Source organism: Pelodiscus sinensis, chromosome Z (genome assembly GCF_052426305.1).
Source record: "Pelodiscus sinensis isolate ZL-2025 chromosome Z, ASM5242630v1, whole genome shotgun sequence".
NCBI classification, from domain to species: Eukaryota; Metazoa; Chordata; order Testudines; family Trionychidae; genus Pelodiscus; species Pelodiscus sinensis.
Genome location: NC_143085.1, coordinates 29,254,338 through 29,277,592, shown reverse-complemented (window position 1 = coordinate 29,277,592; position 23,255 = coordinate 29,254,338). Strand labels below are relative to the sequence as shown.

The 23,255-nt window shown below is 41.3% G+C and overlaps 1 protein-coding gene across 9 annotated transcripts in view; it reads right to left on the bottom strand.

Annotated features, from left to right (window-relative positions):
* MPHOSPH9 (M-phase phosphoprotein 9) overlaps positions 1-23,255 on the bottom strand; it is a 73,077-nt gene that overhangs the window by 47,865 nt on the left and 1,957 nt on the right. For 2 of the 9 annotated variants that reach the window (XM_075898551.2, XM_075898554.2), the window contains exons 1-5: positions 23,093-23,231; positions 15,523-15,661; positions 12,882-13,035; positions 8,314-8,403; positions 3,786-4,306 (exon numbers count right to left, since the gene is read on the bottom strand). In XM_075898551.2, the coding sequence (XP_075754666.2) occupies positions 3,786-4,306; positions 8,314-8,403; positions 12,882-13,035; positions 15,523-15,629 (872 nt within the window). In that variant the 5' untranslated portion in view covers positions 15,630-15,661; positions 23,093-23,231. Of the gene's footprint in view, positions 1-3,785; positions 4,307-8,313; positions 8,404-12,881; positions 13,036-14,260; positions 14,521-15,522; positions 15,663-16,763; positions 17,035-23,092; positions 23,232-23,255 lie in introns of those variants that run through there. The other 7 variants (XM_075898553.2, XM_075898555.2, XM_075898558.2 and 4 more) reach the window with 7 other exon arrangements.

Below are 23,255 nucleotides of genomic sequence, written 5' to 3'. Positions count from 1 at the left end.
AGAACATCCATACATATAAGTAAAAGCTCCCCTGCAACCTCAGGCAGGGACTTTCTTAGGAATTATGGAGTACTATTAAGCAGTACTATTAAACTGGTGTCCTTATATCTATAATGGCAGCCTGGGGAGGATGGAATTGATGATTTTTTTAGAGATATGATTTTATAATGTTCAGCAATACTCTAATGGAATATTTTTAAAGCAAATTTTAAGCTAAGGTCCTGAAGACTAAAGCACTAAATTCAGAAACTGAAAGTATATATCTGGGGTTGGCAAATGCCTATTAAATGGTTTTATTACTATTTGAATAGCTATTTCCCAGGTTCAATGTTTTGCTAATAAGTCTGGCAGGTTCTCTCACTTTTAAGTTAACTAGATCATGGAGGACGCAGAGCTGCAGAATAGGGATAAGAAGGGTTGGGTGGACATTAAGACCCAGTGGTGCACCAACTTTTCAGATGTCCTATGCAGCTGTGTATTCTGCATATGGGTAAGGACTGTCCTGGCCTCAGGAAACAAGCAAGAGACACAGGTGGTAGCAAATAGCACAAGTTGGAGGACTGGCTGGAGGACTCCAGAGGTACAGGAGTGGTTGCACAGTCAGCAGCTGGAGAGAAGCAGTGCTTTGAAAAGGAAACTGCCACTTCTCTCCAGTCATAAGCTGCACAGCTGCCCCTTGCTCCTCGCCCATGCCACTTGCCACCTATTCTTGAGTGGGGACTGGGTGCAGCTCGTGAAAAGGGGCAACTGGCCAGAGGAGCTGGTGCAGAGCCCAGTCACAGGGGTAGGTGAATGGCAGCCAAGGGTAGGTGAATGGGCAGGGGATGCCCAGAAGTCCTCTTCCGAATCTCCACCTACCATCTCATCCTTCTCTCATTAAACCTTCCTCTCCTCAAGCACCAGCATTCAAACTTAAAAAAAAAAACTATTTCTACTATTTTTCATTGCAAATATACAGTATTAGCTGGACTTACCCAGTGTTGTTCGGGAAACAGGAGGAAGAAAATTCAGAAAATGTAGGAAAGGAGGGGACCCTGAGCCAGGGGACCCCCCAGAGCCACAGACCCTGGGGCCTGATGGCTCCTGGCCCACAACTGACCCTATGAGAGCAGCAAGAGCCTCCTCCCCGAAGGACCGAGCAGCCAGCCCCCAGGAGGACAGTACACAGTCTTGCGGCTAGTAGCAAGGGGATTTCTCTTTGCAAAGTTGGCTCAAGGATCTACTTGCCCTGCCTTGGCAAGAAAAGCTCACATCTAACACATCTAACATGGCTGGAACTAGGCACAGAAGAGCCCCACTCACAGTAGCCAGCTAGCTTCACAGCAGTGTGACGCATTGAGGGTTTAACCCGGCCCCTCCATCCTGCACTGCAGCAGGCACATGGATTCCTTCTGCTTGGATAAGCCCAGCGAGCTGAGCAGAAAGGCTGGCCGGCTTTAGTTTTGGTTTCCGGAGGGAGGGGGGTGGCAGGTGGGAAGTGAACCCAGGTGGAGGGGAGGTTAAACACGGGAGGGGTGCCCCAGCTTGTGCCCAGGGCTTCAGGTGCCGCAGGGGGCAGAGCGGGTGCCTGAGCCGTTGTGCGCATGGGGGTGAGGGCACTGCGTGCCAGCAGGTGGGGGAGGGGAAAGAGGGTCGGTTATGTAACCTCGTGGGTGGGAGAGGGCGAGTCCCAGGAGGCTACACTTGGGAGAGGTGCCCCAGCTTGCGCCCGGAGCCAAAGGTGCCGCGAGGGGCAGGGCAGGACCCCAATCAGGTCCAAGAGTACCTTAAAACCTTCTCCAGGATGGAAGGTTATCCCATGCAAAGATGGTTGCAGTAGCTCTTATAGTGTCCAAGTTATTAACGCACAAACTTACAAACATTCCCCTTTATATATTCAATAGGGTGGTACTTGGACAGATGTGGGGAAGAAAATCAGATTGTCTGTGTGGGCCACAGGCTGGCAGTTAGGGAAGGAGGGGTAGCAGTGTGCAAAAGAGCCGACCCAGCTTTCCCTTCCTCCTTCTCTCTCCCCCTCCCTTGTGTCTGGACCAGCGCTGGTTTTAACCGTCAGCGCCCTTTTCCACACCAGAGTCCCTGCTCTCCCCTGGTCCACCTGCCTATTGGTTTGCACTCCAGCTGAGGTGCGCCTGTGCCATGAGGGCGGTCCTCCACACACTGCCTCTGCACAAGCGCCACAGGCCCAGAATAACAGCGGCCTGGGAGCGCATTGCCGCCGGCGGAGGTAGTGCTGGGGGAGGAGGGGGACCCTTGTCACACCCTCCCACAGTACCTTAAAATCTTCTCCTGGAGGAAAGGTTACCCCCATGAAAAGTTTGGTTGCGGTAGGTCTTATAATGTCCAAGTTATTAGAGCACAAACTTACAAACATTCTCCTTTATATATTAGATTTGGCTACATTCTGGGTTAAATAGGTTTTTGTGGGCTAGCCTGGGAACCAACTACCATTTATAACATTGTTTCTCTGGGAATGTGTGTTCCAAGTTCCAAACTTACAAACTTTTGGAATATAATCCATTTGTAAATTGGGGACTTTCTGTAGTTCCATAAATGAAGTGTTTCAGTGCAGGCTGTGTGTTACCAGTCTGATTATGGAAAGAAAAAAAAAAAGAACAGCCAAATGAAAAACAGTAATTTGATTGAATAACAATTAATCAAACAGATACACAAAGAAAAGTTAGATAGACAGACAGATATCTTTACTCATCATGAAGAGTATTCTACGAGAGCCACAATAACTTCATTGGGACCACTCACGGATCTAAGATGCTATTAATCAACAAGGTTATCAGAATCTACCACAATGAAAGAAGCATGAGAGAGAAAAACACAGAGGAGATAAATATGGAACAGATATCACATATTCCCACTTCCACACTCTGAAAAAGAAGGGACAGACATATACTGTATTATATGCTGGCAACCAGCCAACTTAAACATTTTCACATTCATTTCGGTTTATTGATGCTGAAAAGTCTTCTTACCCGTTGTTATTTGCAGTTCATGACAATCCAACCTATACAATAATGTAGGGGTGAGCAATAAACAGCTCATGGGCCAGGAACAGTTCACCAGAGAGTTAGTCCTTGGTGGTCCAACAGACACTTTATTTACCTGCACGCCCACAGGTATGACCACTCGCAGATCCCATTGGCTGCAGTTTCCTGTTCCTGGCCAATGGGAGCTGTGGGAAGAACTGCAGGCTGGGCCACTACTTCTCACAGCACCCATTTGCTGGGAACAGCAAATCATGGCCAACAGAAGCTACGAGCATGTTCTCAGTAAATAAAGCGTCTGACTGCTCACCCGGGGCTAACCTTGGCAAATCACATCCAGACCACAGGCCAATTATTGCCCACTCCTATTATCATGCATGCACATAATGAATTATGACTAGGCTGCCATTGCACAAGATACCAGCATACAAATCACATATAGGCAGACATTCATTAAATATATGAAACATGCAATATATAAAATGAAAACACTGCCTAACTTATATTTCTGATTACAAAAATGAGCTAAAACATAGATCACTGTATTTGTTCCCCCATATCAATAACAGACAAGCATTTCAACTATCAAAAAAGGCAAGAAATGTATCATACATAAAAAGCTCAGATAATTGAACTTTACCATATGCCAAGCAGCAGACCACACTTACACATGCTAGAAGTCTCATTGCATTACATTGGATTACTTATGTGCATAAAGTCAAGCATGGGTGTTTGCTGGATTGTGGTCACACTATACTAAATTTTCTGATTATAAAGTTTGTCACTTACCAGTTTGTTTTTCCACATTGACCTTCAGTAACTTGATGCTCAGATTCAGCAGGAAAAACTGAAATACCATCTTTTTGTGATGGACAATATTTCTCAGTTTTTTGTATAAGTTCTCTTTTAGTTTGTACATTGGTTACAACTGAATCCTTCTGTGTCACTGGTGCATCACCCTGTCCTTTTAAAATCTTCTCTGTATAGCCCATGCACTTCTTAATGTCTTTTGATTTCCTAGCATTCAGTTCTGATGCAGAAAGGGTACCATACCCACTGCTCATTGAAATACTATTTAAACACTCCTGATGCTCTGCAGATGCTTTTGGCAGATTTTCAGCTTCATTAGATTTAAGATGATTGACAACGCATCCAGTTTCTTCAAAGGTTTCAGAACACAACCCCATTTGACTTTCTAATGAAGAGAAATTGTTTGCAAGTTTGGCAGGAGAACTTTTGCTGTTGAAGAAATCCCATGAAGCATTACTGTTCTGCAACTTCACTAAATGTCTTATCTCATTCTGTATACACTAAAAAAAGAAAAGATGGATAGATAAAATGTTTTTACTATACAACTGTTCCACAAGTCCCGTTAGTATTTTGATGCATCTTACAATAATTCATAACAAAGGTAATGAACTTATTTGAAGTAATTCTTAGTTAAGAGTTTTCAATATATAGATATGCCTAAAGTAAAAATGGGTGTCCTATGTATTGAAAATATCTTAGTCTGAAGCAGTGAACAACTATCTTTAGCAGTTACAGGCAGTCCCCGGGTTACGTACAAAATAGGGACTGTAGGTTTGTTCTTAAGTTGAATCTGTATGTAAGTCGGAACTGGCATCCAGATTCAGCCGCTGCTGAAACTGACCAGCAGCTGATTCCAGGAAGCCCGGGGCAGAGCAACTCTGCCTCCAGCTTCCTGTAGTCAGCTGGTAGTTTCAGCAGCGGCTGACTTGGGGACGCCTGGGGCAGAGCAGCTTGGGTGCTGCTGAGTTGCTCCAGTAGCGCCACTCCTCGGCGCTACTGGACCAACCCAGCAGCACCCAAGCTGCTCTGCCCCAGGCGTCCTGATTCAGCCGCTGCTGAAACTGACCAGCAGCGGCTGAATCAGGACGCCTGGGGCAGAGCAGCTGGGGTGCTGCCGAGTTGGTCCAGTAGCGCTCAGAGCGGTGCTACAAGACCAACCGGCGTCCGGAGCAAAGCCGCGGAGCACATGGGCAGCGGACAGCCCAGACGCGCCGCGGTTGTCCCGCTGCCGGCGTCCTCAGAGGCTTTGCTTCCCGTCTCCCTGGTCTGCTTGTCTTCAGCAGACCAGGGAGACGGGCAGCAAACCCCGTTCGTAACTGCGGATCCAACATAAGTCGGATCCGCGTAACTCGGGGACTGCCTGTACTTATAAATATAAAAACATGTATATGTGTATCCTATATGCCTCCAGAATTATCATGACATATCAGATAAATACAAAATTATGAATTATGTAATCATATATTTTAAAATAGGCAAACAATGTGTCTTAGGACAAAGAAGATGTTAGCTAAATTTAGGTCCAAAAGAAATTTATATCCAAGTTATACAGAGGGAGGGCTTTGACTGAAGTGAAAACTGCAATTCACCTTAAAATACAATAGGAATATTGTCCCTCTGTAAGATTATTTTCTATGGACTCTTTGCTTTAAAATATCCCCTTTATGTAATAAGCTAATATTATGCAGATCCTTTTGACACAAAGGTTTACATTTTGTATTGTTGCCTTATGATTGTACAGTACAACATTCTGTCACAGATATCAACACTAACTAGATTATCTATATGAATGTGTTAGAATTAGCAGAGTAGGAATTAAACATTTAATTTAGAAATGTTCATCTTGGCCTCTGGGGATAGAACAAAAAGCAATGGGCTTAAACTGCAGCAAGGGAGGTTTAGATTGGACATTAGGAAAAAGTTCCTAACTGTCAGGGTAGTCAGACACTGGAATAAATTGCCCAGGGAGGTTGTGGAATCTCCATCTGTGGAGATATTTAAGAGTAGGTTAGATAAATGTCTATCAGGGATGGTCTAGACAGTATTTGGTCCTGCCATGAGGGCAGGGGACTGGACTCGATGACCTCTCGAGGTCCCTTCCAGTCCTAGTATTCTATTAATTTTTAGTCTGGCTTGTATCCAAAAGAGCTGTTTCAGTTTGCTGATAAACAATACACCATTTACAATTGTTTTATAATTGCTGAGATACTGAGGCAGTTCCAAAAAGTAATCAAATGTTTTTGTCAAGTTCTGTGTTAGTACCTATTGACAGAATTCTTCAATGATTCATGAAAGATCCCCTACACTACTCCATTGAAGTCTGTGAGATTCTAAAGGCACACAAGGGTCCTCCATGCATGCAAAACAAGATCAGGGTTTACAGTTGTTTTCCAGAAAGATAACATACTAATCTCCCTGGGATACACATATCTCCCATACACTTTAATAAGTTTTCTGTGCACAGGAGTTAAATCTCCTTTAACGTTTCTTGACAAAACGACATGAGGTCAATTATGTATGAATACCAAAAAGAGAGCACAAATTAAAATATAAAACTAAAACTAGGGCTGTCAATTGAATTGCATTAACACCTGTGATTAACACAGGACAGGATTAACATGTTTTTTTAACTTGTTAATAGCAGGAGTTAATGCTGTGCTGCCCCTCTGAAGTGCTTTAAAGGGGCAATGCATTAGGAGCCTGGGATCAGCTGGGGACTCCAGCTGATCCCCAGTTCTGCTGTGAGGGGCACTTCAAAGGGACTTTGCAACACAGTTGCAAATGACTCCACATCAACCAAAGTAATGGAAACTATTACATAATATTCAGATACTGGATTACCTTTTGGAAATGTGTGGACTTACAGTAAATATATATTTTCTGGGTTTTTCAAAGAGTTTAGTGGGTCACACTATCTGAAAGACACTCTGGGAGATTCACAGATGGTGTAAAACAAAACTATGACAATTTACACCTACAGAGAATCTGCCCCATTGAAATCCATACCGAATTTATGATCTTTATCCCTTCAGTTAAAATGTCACTGACAGCACAGCATATCAAATATCTCCAAGTGGTACTAAATATCAAAGAAGCATGTATAGGGATGTAAAAATCCCATTTAATTAGTCAACCAGTTAAACATTATGCTTAACTAGATAACCTATTAAACAGAGGTGACCAGAGGAGCAGCTCCAGCTCGCCTGGGCTGGAGCAATTCCCCACCCCTCCACCCCCACGCACACCCAAAGCAAGCTGCACCAGCTTCCAATGGTTGAACATTCACATCCCTACTTGCCATACTATAATTTGTCTCCTTGTTAAAAATGTGTATTTTCTCCATATTTTTCCACTATACTAAAATCTGTTCTCAGTTAACCAGTACAAATCTTGTGTAACTTCATCTGTTGCATGATGGATTTAATTGATTTATTCCTAATTCAGAATGGTATAAATTGAGAAAACCATTAGGGTTCATTGCTTTTATATCCAAGTGTGGTCATTCACACAGATAGCCTCTGCTAATAACCACAAAGTGCAGAGTTAGACCCTCCTATCAGTAAAAGAAAGGCTGGCAAAGCCAACACAGTGTACTAGTCAATGACAGCAAGGGCAACAATTATAATTAATCTCTACAACATGAAGAAGGAAATACAAGAGTAGTGGACATGGGTGGGACAAAAGTATTCAGACTCAAAAAATAAAAAATTAGGGAGATAATAGGAGAAAGGATAGAAGAAAAGGACAGTACCTCTTGTTAATTTTATCACTTCAGGAACTGTTGCTTACTAATAGAGTAGAGGGCATCAGGAAAGGGAAGGGGAAAAACATTAATCAAAATGAAGATATTTTATATGTATTTAAAAATATTCTCACATGCATACACATGTATTGCTTTCTAGTCCAATTTTACTGAAAAATAAGAATGAGGGAGAACTGTAATCTTGACATCTTCAATAATTTTTCACTGTTAGAAAGGAAGGTTTTCCAAGTCACTTATTAGAATATAACAATGAATGTTGTATTATGAGCAAAACTCCACATAACTAAGACAATCATCTTTCATATTATGTTTTTTGATAAAGAGCAAATAATATTATTTTAAAATAAGAAAAGATGTATTTTAACATATAATGGCAGTTCTCTGTAAAAATCTAACTTGTAGTGTATTTGGTCAAAATATGTTGATTTGAGTTCTTTCCCATAAAAAGAGCTGCTTTGTTTTTCCCCTTCTAAAATATACGCTATTAAAGAAACATGTGGTGAGGAACTGAAGATGTGTATATTACAATATCAGCAATCCAATCATCTCCCCATGTATGTAAATGCAACTTCCATTGACTAAATTTACCCATAGGAATTAACCCATAAGAAATGTATTCACAGAACAGATTCAGCAGTAGTAGATGATACAGCACTCTACAACTTCATAAATATATGAAAAAAAAAATCAAAATGTTAAAAAGCAGTCAACTTAAAACTGCTGTATGAACAAAAATTTGCTTACTTGGATTTGATGATGGAACTGCTCTTGCTGGGCAACTATCTGTTCTTGACACTGTTTCTCCACCAGTTTGAATAACTGTATCCAGCTAGTCTATTAAACCATAAAGTGCAATAATTAAAAATAATATTGCTTTCTTATTAACTTTTACTCTACCAACACAACAGGACCACAATCTCAGTTGAGGGCCCTAGTTATAGCTGTAATACACATAATAAATAATAATAGCTGCTAGTAAAACAACTATACCAAAGGAAAAGAAGAGACTCAAAGCAAACACATACTCCAAATAAAAAATAAGACAACTCTTCTAGTTAATATTACATATCTAGGTTTTATTTAAAAAAATAAATGAAAAAATATTCACAACAAAATTAGATCATGTTACTCCCCTCTTTACATCTCTCCAATGTCTCCCCCTTTTCTATTATATCAAATATAGTCTTCACTTTCAATATATTTATTCATTCATACATTCTTCTGTAGGACAGTGAGGGGCAACACAGGCTACTGAGTGGGCTGTAAGACTGTTGTAACAAAGATGGTCTCCCCAAATTGGGAAGTTTTGCTAATCAATGCTTAAGTACAGGCAGTCCCCGGGTTACATGGATCCGACTTACATCGGATCCCTACGTACAAACGGGGTGAGGCAACCCCGCACTAGCTGCTTCCCCCAGTAGACCAGGGAGACGCGAAGCTAGCGCCCCCCCAGCAGACCAGGGAAACGCAGAGCGGCTTTTCTCAGCAGACATCTCAGCTTGAGAATAAAGGACTGAGGGAAGTAAGGTGTGGGAGAATAAAACTGAGCTCTGAAGAAATGTTTGGCTAGAGTTTCCCCTACAATATGTACCAGTTCCAACTTACATACAAATTCAACTTAAGAACAAACCTACAGTCCCTATCTTGTACGTAACCCGGGGACTGCCTGTACCTAAAATGTGTGGGACGTGCGGAATGAACTAGAGCAGTGCTTTGATTGGATGCAGAGGGAGTGAATGACTCTCATAATGTGTGCTATCAGCACACACCTCAATTCATGTGTACTTGCTTTAAGCGTGTCATTTTTGTAATACCTGTAAGAGAAAAAACTACATAGACAAAAACCAAAAGAATGTGGCACCCTGTGCATGAGCAAAAATTAACAAATGGCTTGATGGGTCACAGAAATCTGATGGTCTGCATGCAGCCTCTGGGCCATTTGTTGTCCATCACTGCAGTGGGGTGTACACTTTGGATCACTTATTTCCAAAGAGCATACTCTCTTGCCAAGAATGAAGCCTGTTTTACACTAAGACTGAGACAAGCAATGTCAGAAACCATGACATCACTCCAATGTATACAAGGCTTTCCTCAAGGTCTTCTACATCCAGCTTTTGCTGGATTAAATGCAAAAAGTTGGTGGGCTGGTACGTGCTGCAGCATATCAAGGACATGTCTAAGTCATCTGAGCCATTGTTGAGTCACTTGGGAAGATATTAGCAACTGGTTAGTCCAACTCCCGATAGAGTCATTCATAGTATGATGAAACCACCATCTCTCTTTAATACATCATTGCTATTTCAAGTAAAAAACATCCAGCTGACACATTTGCATCTCTATAAACTGGCCCATTATAGAGTCAGATGGAAAGACAGAAAATACTGCTGCTTGATAGATGCATTGTCACTGATGCCACAGAATATTCCAAAGAGAGTGTGTAACATTCATAATCTTGGATGTTTCTCGTCAGCAAAGCAACCTCCCTCCTTGGTGACAACAGAACTAAGATACTCAAATGAACTGATGAATTCAACTTCTTGTCCATTGATTATGGGGGCCAGAGGCAGAGATACATCACACACTTGCATAATTTTGGTTGTCTTCCCATTGACTAAAAGATCAAATTTACCTACTCATTCTGTAAATACATACAGGGCACTGGTGGGATTAAATTCATGAGAATGCAAGTACAGAATGTCATCTGCATATTCCAGGTCTATTATGCTGAAGTCACACAGTACCACCCCTCCATATGAAACTAGTGATGGCCTCCATCATTAAGAGATGCCTCTGTGGTATGCAAACAGTGTTCATTTTGATGGGTGGATGGATGGAGAGGATCTGACAGTCACACCACCATCTTGCAGGCAGAGACAAAGAAAGCAATGATCAAGAGAGTTAAAAGAATCTTTAATATTAATAAAAGCTATAGATCTCATCATTCCCATACTAAAACTCTGTCTTAATCACTTGTCTAACAGTAAAAATTGGTTCTGTTGTTATTAAGTCAGGCATAAACCTGGCTTGCTGTAGAGGGCACAGATTCCTTATGTGGGGCTTAACATGCTCAAGTAGAACCAGCATGAACAGTTTGCTTGCAGTGGAATACAAAGTTTTTACCACAATGAGCAGAATACACCAGACAATCACCTCTCCCTTTCCAAAATGGAAGAATAATTCCACAGTCCCAGTCATCATGTAGTTTCTCGTGAATCCATAAATTGTTGATAATATGTGTCAGCCACTCTAAGACGGAATCCCAAGCATGCTTGATCAACTACATCACAAATACCAGCAGCACAGTCATCCTTGGATTTACAGGCTTCACTTCAAACCTCCTTGATAACAGCAACTTCTATATGGCGGGGCAGTCACTCTTTGCATCTTCCTGAAGCTGCACATCCACAGTTCTAAGGGGGGTGGTGATTCAGAAGCTCATTAATGTGTTCTTTTCATCTACTCAAACATTCTGCCTTGGTATTCAGTACATTATCATATTCATCCTTAACAAATGAGGCTTTGTTCTGTGGACCAGCTTTTAAGGTGCACAATTCTTTATAGACATTCCTCAGTCGTTTTGGGCCAATGCAGCTTCCATCAATTGAGTCTCATTTGCCCAAAACATTTCATGGTCCTGATTTGAAGTTGAGTTATGCAAGGCACTGAGTATTCTTGGCAGTTCCCATTTAAGTGAGCACATGTTGTTTTCCTATGATGTCCTGGCTCTGTTGATGGATTTATTAATGTTTAGGGCTGGCATACCTTTTCCTCTACACTTTGTAGGATCATCAGTAATGGAAGGCTGGAAACAGTCCCATAAATTGTGGATTTCCATATATTCAAGGTTTTCATTTATAAGGATTAGAGTGTCAAATCATTTGCAGATTTCAACCTGGTATTTCAGGGTGAGTATGTTCCGAACAGCAAACATACATTTTATATGCAATCCCAAAATCCTGAGCCCTATCATTTGATGAGAGGGTTGGTTCCAGTTAGATTATTATTCATCTAAAGTTCATACCATCAAAAACTTTTTCAAAGCCCTTTACCATATATACTTACGCTGGCTACTCTCTCATATTCACTATCAAGATATTGACTTCTGCTTAATGGTCTTTGGGAATTTATGATAAAAAGTCCAGTAATAAAACTCTGAAAACTTTTCAAAAAAGCTACCTTTTTTGTAAAGCATTAATAGTACAATAGACTTCCGATAATCCGAAACCTCTGGGACCTAAGTGGTGCCAGATTATCAAATATACCGGACTATCAGGAGGTACTATAAAATGGTTATATATATATATATATATATATATATATATATATATATATATATATATATACTGTATACAGTATATACTGTATATAAACTGTTTTTAACCCTTTTTATTGTACATACTGTATACAGTATACTGTAATGTTTTAGTTTTTTTAACCTTCTTTACCCTTTTCGCTGAGTTCAGCTGCTGCCACTGCTGCCTTGTGACTCGTTTTTTGCCGAAGCTCACTTACTAGGCTCTTGCCATTTTGATGCCGGACTATCAGGAGTGCCGTACAATTGGATGCCGGACTATTGGAGGTTTACTATATTTCAAAACATGTCCACCACTATGTCAGTAACATTATTACAGATTTTAAAAGACCAAAATAAATGCAAGTTAATAAAATGATGTAAAAATCTTTTAAAACATTAAGTGACTTCAAATTTTTAAATAGCACAGGTAAATTTGGTTTTGTTTACTCTATCTTACTTTTACACTGACATTTTAACCTAGAATGAATTAAAATGCCCTGGCACATACTGAAGAATGTAATCCATACTGATGCCGCAATTCAAACACATTAATCATTTCTTGAAAATAAAACTAATGATTCATTCTAGTACTTTTCTGAGACTTTGGTTCTGACTCTGATTTCACAGGTCCTTACAGTACAAGTAACTCTGATATCTTCAGTGCAATTACATTGGTATAAGGCTTCATGTAGCATTTCAATGCTTTTAAAGTTTTAAAAATTAGACTCAAAATTATTGCAACTTTTTAAAAATGTCTATTACATTTCAAAACTATTTATGTCTTATTTTATATGTACAGGACATACAAGCTAAGTTAGGATTGCAATAAGACATACCCACGTAACTGATGACACCAGAATATATTACATTCTGTTGTGTCACAACAGTTCCCTAAATAAGTGTGAATATACAAAATATCATTTCATTTCTAAATTATAACACCATTAGACCTGTCCTCCATACTGCAATCTTTTTTATATTAATACAATCTTTAAAAATAGCAATGTGCATCAGATACCTCACAGTTCTTCAAAATTTCTGAGTCTGTCCTTCCACTCTTTTGTATATCTTGCATAAAGGAAGCCAGTACTTCAACAGAACCAGGACTTAAGGAGGGGCTGATCTTCCCTGAGAAATTGGAAACTCCATTCGGGTTGGATAAGGGACTATTTCTGTTGAAACATGAAGAAAAACCATTTGAATTATTTATTGTGCCAAATGTTGTTCAACACAGTACTCAAAATAATACCCTAGTAATACAAAAGCCTTTCATATTGAATTCTCATTCTGAAACCCAATATACTGAAAATATACTGTTCTGATCGCATGAATAAAATTATTTAAGAGAATTTAAGATTATTCATCTTAAACATGTTGTAATAACTTATAGAATCTGTCTTTGTATATTTTATTAATTCTATTTGAAATTATGAACTTTATGCATATTTAAGTACCTATGACTATGATCTTTGCTATATTCTTGCTTCATATTCCTTATTCGAAGGAGAAACAGAGAGTTGACTTAGCTTCTGTCTCTGAGGGTATATCTACACAGCAGAGTTATTTCAGAATAACATCCATTATTCCAAAATAACATTATGCGCTGTCTACACAAGAAGTCCGTTATATCAAAATAAATTAGAAATAACAGGCTTCTTACTCTGATTTCCTGTAAACTTCAATGTATGAGGATTAAAGCAATCAGCAGAATAGCAATTTATTTCAAAATAAGTGCTGTTTAGACAGCGCCAAATTTCAAAATAAGCTATTTCGAAATAAGCTAAGCAATTTATGTAGCTCAAATTGTGTAGCTTATTTCAAAGTCACGCTACTGTGTAGACATACTCAGAGAGGACAGTGATTAAAGACCATCAACAAAAGCAAACAGAACAATGAAATGACTGCATCCTAGGTGAAACCAGTTTTCTCCTGCTTGTCTGCAGAGAGTAAGGGTTTTAAGGAGTGGAAATTCCCTACTAGGGAACAGAGACAAAGATGTCAGAGCAGGGGTTAAAAACAAAAATGGAGAACCTGGAATGATTCAAAGGGGCAGGTTTCTGATCAGACAATGCTAAGAGAAGTAGCTGCCAGGACAGAAAGAAAATTAAGAAGAAAAGCCTGACCTAAAGGAGAAAACTCCCAGATATGGGACTTGAGTCCCTGAAAGGATACTGCAAAAACAAGTAGGAGTTCTGTGGCACCTTAAAGATTAACAGGTATATTTGGATATACACTTTTGTAGGCAAAGACCCACTTCATTACATGGTCTGGGACAAGTGGGTCTTTGCCCACAAAAGCTTATGCCCTAATAAATTTGTGTCTTTAAGGTGCCGCAGACTCCTTGTTTTGTTTCATCACAATCCTTGATTTTATTAACTATTTGCTAGATTCACTGACCCAGATTCAGCTTCCCAGCACAATGGAGTTGTCTGTTTAAGTGGACAGCTTTCTTGTAATTTGCACTGTACTGTTGCAGTACAGTTGTCCTGAAGAATCCTATTTTTTTATCAGGATGTTTACAATTCCTTTTCTTTGCTATGATGAATGTAAAGAAAAAGAAAATAACTAGTGCCTCCTTCTGCATTGATAGATATTATCAGAGAACATCATGATTACAGAATTTTTCATTTTTCCTTCTTGTCTATGTAAAGATGTATCTAGAAATAGAAAAAGAATTAGCAACAGTCAACAGGTGTGTTTTTATAGCTTTATTTAATAACACGCTATTGAGATAAATTGGTGTTCTTGGATCAACCTTTATTGTTTCACATCTTTGGCATTTGTAACTGATAGTACTTGAGTGACAAAATAAAAGGGTGTTTAGTTTTAATCTAATGACCACTCCATCTTCTGAAGAAATGAGATTTTGTGGCTTTCAATAGTAATACTCCTACCACAATACACTAAAGAAATGGAATTAACTCTATTCATTTCTCAATTTCAGAAAACACATTTGTATTACAAAAGGCTGTTCAAGGTCACAATTGTTGTTCACACTACACTGATGATACCAAATGATCCTGGATTGAATGGACCTAATCCAAATCCCATGGAAGTCAATGGAAACAGTCACATTGACTTCACTGGGCTTTTAAAAAGCCCAAAGCACACAAGAGGAAAGTTCAACTCTGAAAAGCAGATAGAGACAAGTGGGAAAGACAAGAAAGATGCATAATAATAATAATAAATAAATGCAAACTATGATGCTTCCTCCTACATAGCAGTATAAGTTTAGGTAGATGAATAAAATTAATATTTTAAGAAAATTTTCTATTAACAGTGGTCTTATATTAATTCCATTTGACATATGAAAGAAGAAATTGCCTACAATATTATATCTGAATAGAAGTAGTCTATATACCTGTTTACATACAGATTTAATAATACAGCAGTGTTCTCCAGAGATTAAAAATAATAAGTACCACAACTACTGAGGTGGTATTTCACACTTGTACTCTGGACTTTTGTCACCTTTTTTATTGTCCCAACAGAAGCTAACAAAACCACATGATAATTTACAGTTTCCTGAAGTGAAACAAGACAGTCACTTCAAATGAGATGAGGCACTATCCAAACAGAAGGAGACAAAACAGAGCTATACTTCAACACGTATTGCCTATTTTTAAAATTATAGATCTGCTTATACTTTACATTGTTACCTGTTAGTATTCAAGTTACAGCCAGAGTTGTAGGAACTTCTGATATCAGATTCTATAGAAGACTGGGAGACTTCTTGCACAGCTTTCACCAAGTCCAAATTTTCCATATTTTATCCCCAAGAAAGATATTGTTGTTATCCTTTGAAAATATATAATCATCATACTCTCATTTCAAAAAATTTTTATTTTGTTGTCTGATGAAACAATCTGATTGATCTTTAGATGTTCATCATCTAAGCACATTTTCAGTCATAACATTCATACGCATGAACATCCTAAGAAAGCTCCAATACAGATTCTGAAAAAATAAGTTCTCATTCATACTTCAAAGCCACTAGGTGTAAATGTTTTCACAATTGACTCAACTAGAATTTAACAAAATATAGTCTAAAAACAAATCTACATTATCAGCAAGGCAGTGGTGAAAACTGCTAAATAATCATATGGAAAGTTATGATCAAGTCTTCAGATCTACTCAAGCCATGCTCAGCACAGGACCATAGGGGAGTTGAGCACAAAGATGGCTCTAAGACATCTTTACATATTCCCTGGCACTGAAAACAGTTGAGGATGGATGTGGTCCCTAGTGCAAGTTAAGGCATTCTTGAAACTAACTTCTGCTGACTGGTCAAAGTCCCCAAAAAGCAGATTCACCAGCACTCCAATATAGTACATTTGTCCTGGCGTAACCCCAATGCCAGAAGTTGCAAGGAAGCTATGGTTCAGCCAGAAACATATTCACAGAGGAATTCTCGGATGATCAATTAGGAACCGTACTAGACCATACTAGGGACCAGAGTTTGGAAGTGTTCTACAGTAGCACCTCAGAGTTACAGACACCTCAGGAATGGAGACTGACTCTGAAATGTTTATTACTCTGAACAAAGGATAGTTCAAGCTCCAGATGCAGCAGCTGACACTCCATGGCATGATTCATCAGCAGTGCAGTTCCCTATTCAGCACAGGCATGAGTCTGCAAGTTTGTTCCCCACCAGGCAGGAGTATGTGTATGTGTGTTAAAACAATGTGTTCCCCAGCCAGGGTGCGACAGAAGTGGTAAAAAGCAGCACATCTCCCTCCTGGCCAGAGAAGGTAAAAACAGCACATCGCCCTCCCAGCTGGAGACAGGGGGAAAAACTGCACAGACCCCTGCCTGTTCTTTGGGCTGGCAACCCGAGGGTCTGGCTGTAAGTGACTGTCCCATAAGTGGAGGTGGGTACAAGTAGCTCAGATGTGCCTACCTTTAAGATGCAACATAGCCACAGTGCAGTACTTGCTTCTTTTTTTTCCTGTCTCAACTGCTGCCTGATTGGTTACTTCCAGTTTCACATGTCAGGTTGACCAGTCAATCTGTATTTCTGGTGTTCATGTCTCTGAGATTCTACTGTAGTTAGATTAATGCTGACAAAACCCTATCCCTGTACAATAGTTAATGTAATGGTTTTGCTTGTATTCATTTTCCAATTATTCCCACAAAATATTTTAAAATATTCTTTGAATATTGTATAGTGATTCACTCAAAAAGTATTCAATATTTTCAACAAGATTTCTAAGTACAAAATGTATCCAAACATGAATTTAACATTGCAGCTAATTAAAAGTATATTTTTAAATATTATATGACAATAAAATCAGATTGTATATGACACTACAAAAATAAAACTCTAAATCCAGCATGATTTTAATTTAGCATGGGAATGGCCAAGTTTTCCATGGTCCCATAAAGTTTGTTTATGGTCACCAGTCCTGGTTCTCAGTGTTCTGTGCTGTTATTAAGCTCTAAATTACCCCAAATGTCTTCTAACAGCCCAGGAAACAGTGGAAGCGTTGTTAATGTTGCTAGGACAGTGTTTTCCAAATGGTGTTCCATGGAACCCTGGGGTTCCGCGAAGTGAAAATAAGGGTTTTGCAAGAAAATTCCATTACAATAACATTTTAGGATTAAAAAATAATATTTAAACATTTATTAATTTTATTGAAAACAATTGTCATTTGTGTTTGCCACAATGAGTGTCCATGTACAATGCCAGCTTAGCCAAAGAATGGGAATGATGATGTCACTACTCAGCAATGTGCTGTGACTGATACGATTGCCTGTTATATACCATTGTAAATCCCAGTACTCACTCTCAGGGAGTATGGATCACGTGAGTGACTGAATGCAAACATACTATCACCACATCAGTCAAAGTCTACTTTTTCAGCTCCATATATAAGACTGTTATTAGGGGTTCTGCAAAATTCTTACAAGTTTAAAAGGGTTCCGTGGCCAAATAAAATGGAAAAACATTGTGCTAGACAATACTGACCTCCTATGGTCCTGCAAAATCTCTGGTTCGGCACCAGTCAAGTAACGAAGGTGTTAGATCAGAGACGTGCAACCGGTAGTACTATACTAGTTACAATACAATGGTATTCAAAAATCAGTTGTCAAGCACAATTTTGCTTTGCATAGATAAGACCTTTATCCTTTCTATACTACAAAAACAACTGAATCACTTAACTTAGTTACAGCATGATTAAACCATATAGTATGGAAGGGATGAAACTGAGATATAAGAGGACTGTCTACGGTTGGGCATCTGATCATTCCAAAAATAACTGATCAGTTGATTAGTCAAATAATGTAAAAATTGTCCAGTATTGTGAAACACTAATTAGAACATTAACAATGGTAACAAAAAAAAAGAAGTCTGACTTTAGTGTCCAGTAGATTTTAGATACTTACACCCAAGTATAAAAAAAAATACTAAACTGAGTTATTTTAACTCAGAAAAATACAAAACAATTAAGTTCTGAAAAAAATGACAGCACAATTATCTTTTACAACAATATGAGGTTCACATTTAAATATAAACATTACTCAGGTCTTAAATGGTACAAAAGAAGAAAACCATGAAACTAAACAAAAATACCCCACATAAATATAAAAGAAAAAAGCAAATTTTAAATGCACTCATACAAGGCAGGCAGCAGGCCAACTCTTCAAGCAGCTTAATGTCTGTGCATCAGTTTTGTGTTAAGAGAGAAGGTTTAATTACTCTCACTTCTGAGTTAGTATATTTGTCTAGTTAGTTTATATACTAAGAACTTCAGGACACGGGGACATATCTTTTAATTTGTTTAATGTGCTTTGTAAACTGCCATGTACACTGATAGTATGTATATTATTGTATTTTAGACTAAGGATGTTCAGGACTAGTTGACTAATCAACCGTCCAATAAGCCAATGCTTATCAGATAGTCGGTCAACTAGTTGACTAGTCAATTCCCCCCCCCCATCTATCAGATAGAGGCAGTAAAGGGGGGGAGGAGAAGAGGTACTTCAAAGTGGAAGCACAACACAGCTGAGCCGGGGATCAGCTGTGCAGAGCTGCCACTTTGAAACCCCAAGGCAGCATTCAAAGAGGCAGCCACTGCACAGCTGATCCACAGCTCAGCTGCGTGGGGCTGCCCCTTTAAAACAGGGAAGAACTGTGGAGCCTAGGGTCAGCTGGGGACTCTACAGCTAACCCTGAGTTCCGAGCAGCATTTCCCCAAAACCCGGGGTCAGCTGGGGACTCCACATCTGATCCCGGGTTCCACTGAAATGGAAATTCCATCGACTACTCAACTAGTCAATTAACTGCTAGTTAACATCCTTAATACATACAGCTGTCTATATATTTTAGAAATGTGCATCTATCTGTCCATGAGTCCATTTGTTCAAGAATTCCTCCTAAATGGAAGAGCTAGATCCACCAAATTTGGTCTGCAGCTTCCTCTTATCCTCACTTAAAGGAAGATCAGGGTTTGGTTGTTCCAGGAAAACAGGATGTGCCTGGAATCCAATTGTTCTCCGTAACATGGAAAGAGAGGAGGTTGATAGGAAGGACAGTCATACTGCAGAGTGACCATTGGGAGCAGCAAGCATGGGGATCAGCTAAAACTGCAGAGTGACCACAGGGGGGTGGCCGAAACAGAAACAGAGTGGTGAGCTGTGCACATTGCTGACCATGGATAAGTGGCTCCCTTGGTCCAAACCCCAGCCCTCAGCCATGTCACCCAATAGAAGGATGGTCCTCCTGACCACTGGCCCAACCACCACAGCCCCTCCAGAACATCCCCATAACCAGGCAGCACAGCCCCACCCCTCCAAGGATCCACCAGAGGGATGAAGCTGTCCAGCCCACCCAACTCCCCAAGGATCTGCTGGGGGGCCAGGCAGCCCAGCCTCGGTCCCCCCCAACAAGGACCTGCCAGACAGGTCTCCGCAGGAATCACCTGCCGGAGGAGCTGGGTAGCGCAGCTCCGGACCTTCAGGAGCCGCCAGCTTTTTCCCACCTTCCCCCAAAGGAGCCGGCAGCACAATGCAACCCCAACTCTCTAGGAGGCGTTGCCTCTGGAGCACCACTACCCTTGCTGCAACATGCAGCCCCGGTAAGCATCCCTGACCTCTCAGCCCCCTGCTATGAGCCCCTGTGGCCTGCATCCTGCACATGCCCCAATCTGATCCCCCCTAAGCCACTTCCTTGAATCCTGCCCCCTGATCCCTTGCCCTGAGTCCCACTCTCCCCTCCAACCTACAGATGGCTAACTGGTTAAATATACTGCTTGTTAGCTAATTAAAGGGCGGTGAGCATGGGGGCTACTCCTACATCCCAGTCAATGTAGCACCTGCCTGTGGTGCACCTTGGCCTGATACAGACAAAGGCTGCTCCGGCCCAGAGCTCAGACAGTGAGCTGCTCCAACCCTACCATTTAACCTTAACCAGTAAGCCTCATCTCTTCCCGAGTCCTGTATCTCCCATCCCCTTTCCCTGAGTGCTTACCCCCACACACCTCTTAGCCCCCTGCCTTTAGTGCTGCACCCCTTTACTCCCTACCCTGAGCCCCACAAGAACCTGGGCAACACAGGGTAAATCCTCTAGCACAGTGGTTACCAACATTTTGATATTGGAGACCGGCAAACCCACTCACAAACTTTTGGTGGACCAGTAACTTTTATTTGCATATTTGCATATTCATTACAAAAATGACAAATATGCAAAGAAAACATTACCAGTCTGCCAAAATCCCAGCCCCCAGTGCCAGCACCCACCAGTCCACTACCCCCCCAGCGCCAGCCACTGACCCCAGAGTCCCCTGCACCCAACCCCCCAGTCCCAGCTTCCCGCCCTCAGAGCCACCCAGTGCTAGCCCCTCCAAACGCCTCAGTATCTGTCCCCAGCTCCTTATCACTCACCATCACCAGACTCCCAATACTTCCTGTTTCTAGAGCCCCAATGCACCCAATCCCCCCACAGACTCCCCCAGTACCAGCCCACAATATTAGCCCCATCCCCAGATCTCCCCAGTGTCAGCCCTGTCCCCACACACACTACTATCTCAGCCTCCAGAGCCCCCCAACACTAGCCCTGCCCCTGGAGCCCCCAATGTCTACCCTACTCCCCTCCCCTAGTCCTGCACTGCAACCCACACTGCTGTCTGCATCTGGCCCAGAAGCCAGAGGACTACGGCCTGCCTGGGAACCTCTGCTCTAGTATATAGAGACATAGAATATGATCTCACCCAGTCAATCAGTTCACCTCCTCCCTGCCCCCCCTGGAACAGGTAGTATTAAGAGGTAGAATCATAGAATCATAGGACTGGAAGGGACCTCGAGAGGTCATCGAGTCCAGCCCCCCGCCCTCAAGGCAGGATCAAGCTCCGTCTACACCATCCCTGACAGATGTCTATCTAACCTGTTCTTAAATATCTCCAGAGAGGGAGATTCCACCACCTTCCTTGGCAATTTATTCCAATATTTGACCACCCTGACAGTTAGGAATTTTTTCCTAATGTCCAATCTAAACCTCCCCTGCCGCACTTTAAGCCCATTACTCCTTGTCCTGTCCTCAGAAACCAAGAGGAACAAATTTTCGCCTTCCTCCTTGTGACACCCTTTTAGATATTTGAAAACCGCTATCATGTCCCCCCTTAATCTTCTTTTTTCCAAACTAAACAAGCCCAGTTCATGAAGCCTGGCTTCATAGGTCATGTTCTCTAAACCTTTAATCATTAGTAAATTGGTAGTAAATTGAATGACCAACTCATTTAAAGAGGGCTTGCTAATAGACAGCACTATGCTGCAATCAAAAAGTAAGCTGCTGTCCAGTTCTGGGCCTTCTTAAGAGAATATTTGTTGACAATATTTGATCTTGGTTAAATAATAGTCAACTAGCCAGTCAACTGATCAGCTTGGCAAAGCACCATCTTCTTGTCCACAACGCAGATGTTAACATATTTAATATTGTTATCAGGGCTCAACAAATAGTGTAATCTACTCGCCTGGGGCTGTAGAGCCGGCGTGGATTGATCTGCTCATGCGCAGAACCACACGGCTGGTGAGTGGGGCTCGCTGGCGCTCGGCTACCCCTGATTATTATAATGTATAATATAATAAAAGAATCAGGCAATAACTCAGCTAACATAGGGTACACTATTTTGGTTGTTTCTGTAGTATAGATCAGCTCTTAAGAGTCCCCAAATACTGATCTTCCATTCAGTGTAGAAACACTAAATTAGATTAATCAGCAACATTAGCCCTTCTGTGTTTTCCCTCATATGGACTCTTGCAAGTTTTTTTAATACAAGTTAAATACCTATGAGAGTAAAAATATGGAGAAATGCACTGCATCTAAATTATTCTTTGACCTTTCAGTATACAAGACCTATATACACATTAGACCTTGGCTTTTTAAAGATCCTTCTTAAAGAAGTACTAGGCCATAACAGAGACACAATTGATCACTGAACTTCATTTGGGAGAATTAAACCACTTCAGCTATGCCAGTGCTTAAGAATGTAATCAGAAACTTCCAAACTTTTTCAGTTTTAGGCTAGTCTCAATTTTAATTAAATAGAAAGATGGCAGGAAACACTCCTGGACTCTATTTTTACAGGCCAAGGTACAGCCCAGAATAAATGATAGACCCAAATAAAAAAAAAAAAAAGAACTAAAACATGTATGCTGGTGAGTTACCACACTAACACCAGCACGTTTACAGTTGGGATTACCCCCTCATATGAGCCAACATCTAGAGCCCTTTGGCCTCCAGTATTTTACTCTCCCTTCAAGCCCTTCCTCTTTCCACTGCTTCTTCTCTTTCAGGCCTCCAGCTGCCTCCCATCCTACCCTGCCACTGGGCCACCCCCCAAGATTTCTAACCCCTCCCCACTGGCTCCTCCCATTGCCTCCAGCCTCTTCCCCCCCACGCTCCCAGCGATCTCCTCAGCCACCTGCTTGTCACCCCTGCTCTCCACTCCCTCCCCCCGTCTCTCTTCTCCCCTACTAGCCCTCCGCCCCTCCTCCCTCCGTTCCAATTTCCCAGTTCAGGCTCCGCCCCTCTTCTCTCATTGGGCGGCTACCCTGTTGACAGAGCTGCCGCCCGACGATTGGCCAGCAAGAGCTGGCTGTTGGGGGCGGGGTGGAAACTATAAAGGAGAACGTCTCGGATAACGAGGGGGCGAAAGCCGTTATATGGTCACATCCCTTGTCACTGGGCGCCTTCTAGGCCAGGCCCCGTGTCTGGGAACGCTGAGCCCTCACCTGCATCGCTGCGTGTCCGGAGGGAGGGGTGTCCTGGTTTCAGCACAGCTTTCCTCCGGCGACCGTTAGGCAGTAAACAAGCGGCAGCCGCACTCTCCTGCCTCGCGATTGGCGGCTGGGATTCGAACGTTGGGGGGAGCAGAGGGCACGAGAGACGGAAGGG